The sequence below is a fragment of the Agrilus planipennis genome, unplaced genomic scaffold, assembly GCF_000699045.2.
Source record: "Agrilus planipennis isolate EAB-ADULT unplaced genomic scaffold, Apla_2.0 scaffold678, whole genome shotgun sequence".
In the NCBI taxonomy this organism is placed as follows: Eukaryota; Metazoa; Arthropoda; class Insecta; order Coleoptera; family Buprestidae; genus Agrilus; species Agrilus planipennis.
Genome location: NW_020439757.1, coordinates 2,702 through 4,168, shown reverse-complemented (window position 1 = coordinate 4,168; position 1,467 = coordinate 2,702). Strand labels below are relative to the sequence as shown.

The 1,467-nt window shown below is 39.7% G+C and overlaps 1 protein-coding gene across 1 annotated transcript in view; it reads right to left on the bottom strand.

Annotated features, from left to right (window-relative positions):
- Positions 1–600: 600 nt before the first annotated feature.
- Positions 601–1,467, bottom strand: part of LOC108743562 — a gene marked incomplete at its 5' end in the record, with an annotated part of 2,898 nt that continues 2,031 nt past the window's right edge. Inside the window, one exon of the mRNA XM_025979471.1 lies at positions 601–637. Within this exon, the coding sequence (XP_025835256.1) occupies positions 601–637 (37 nt within the window). The remainder of the gene's footprint in view (positions 638–1,467) is intronic.

Sequence of the window (1,467 nt, the reverse complement as noted above, 5' to 3'; positions counted from 1 at the left end):
TACTTGTTACTTACTACGCTACTAATTCTTACCTTTTGTTGGGAAGAAAATATTCTTCAGCATAAAATTTGTTATCAACAACAAATTTCAATTCAAACAAGCATATGTTTATAATTGCACTCTCTAAAAGTATGTAATCTACTTACTTGGAACTCTTTTTTAATTTTAAATTGATCGTAAATTATTAAATAATTATTATTAGTTCGTTAACTGGGCATTTTGCAAAGTTTCTATACCGCACGTTGTAATTACAAGAAGAAATGCCCATAAAACTTAAATCTTCCCCACTATAATTATAAGCATTAGTTTCTTTTCAAAACAGGAAAGAAAAAAGTAATTCCCTTTTCCAAAAAAATTTTCATTCAAGAACCGTTAATTATCTATAATAAATAATATCCAATTTCCTTCATCGGTAAAAAGTTAAATTCCTTTTTTGAACTTTGTTTAAAATTAATTTTGATTGAAATTTTACGCGAGATTAGGTATGCTAAGAACATTAAGTATAAGAAGTAACTGAATTAATGTAATTGAGTGTAATTTACTTGATAATTCCTACGTTTACGTGCACTGTTAATTAGAGCATAAAGTTTTTATAAAAACTTACCCCGTAATTTTCTCCTGATCCTTGGAGCTCCTTCTGGAATTAAAAAGGACAAACATCAGTTATAAATTATTTTTACGTTTTCTTTTATTTTTACTTTAAAATTAAAATAAAAGTAAAAAAAACACTGTCTACTTTATGGGACCGTCGCCGTGAAAAAGGCGGAAATTGGTGAGGAGAACTTTATACGATATTAAACAAGTGATTGAGGGGTAGAGGGTTGCTTTAGGTTGTGCCTATTTTTCACTTCCACCCCTGTGCCTATCTGTTCCACAGTTCAACCCTTCTCTCTGTGCCCGCTGCCCCTCCTATTAACGGCCTACCATCTACAAAATCACCACCTCCAACGTTCGACTCCCCCCACATCTCCACGACTTCGCCCCACCTCCCGGCCAATCAGCTACAAGCTCACCAACTCCAACTTTCAACTTCCTCCTACGTCTCCGCGAAATCACCCAACCTTCAGGCCTACCATCTACAAAATCACCACCTCCAACGTTCGACTCCCCCCACATCTCAACGACATCGCCCCACCTCCCGGCCAACCAGCTACAAACTCACCAACTCCAACATTTAACTACCCCCTACGTCTTCACGACATCGCCCCACCTCCAGCCCTACCATCTACAAAATCACCACCTCCAACGTTCGACTCCCCCCACATCTCCACGACTTCGCCCCACCTCCTGGCCAATCAGCTACAAGCTCACCAACTCCAACTTTCAACTTCCTCCTACGTCTCCGCGAAATCACCCAACCTTCAGGCCTACCATCTACAAAATCACCACCTCCAACGTTCGACTCCCCCCACATCTCAACGACTTCGCCCCACCTCCCGGCCAATCAGCTACAAGCTCACCAACTCC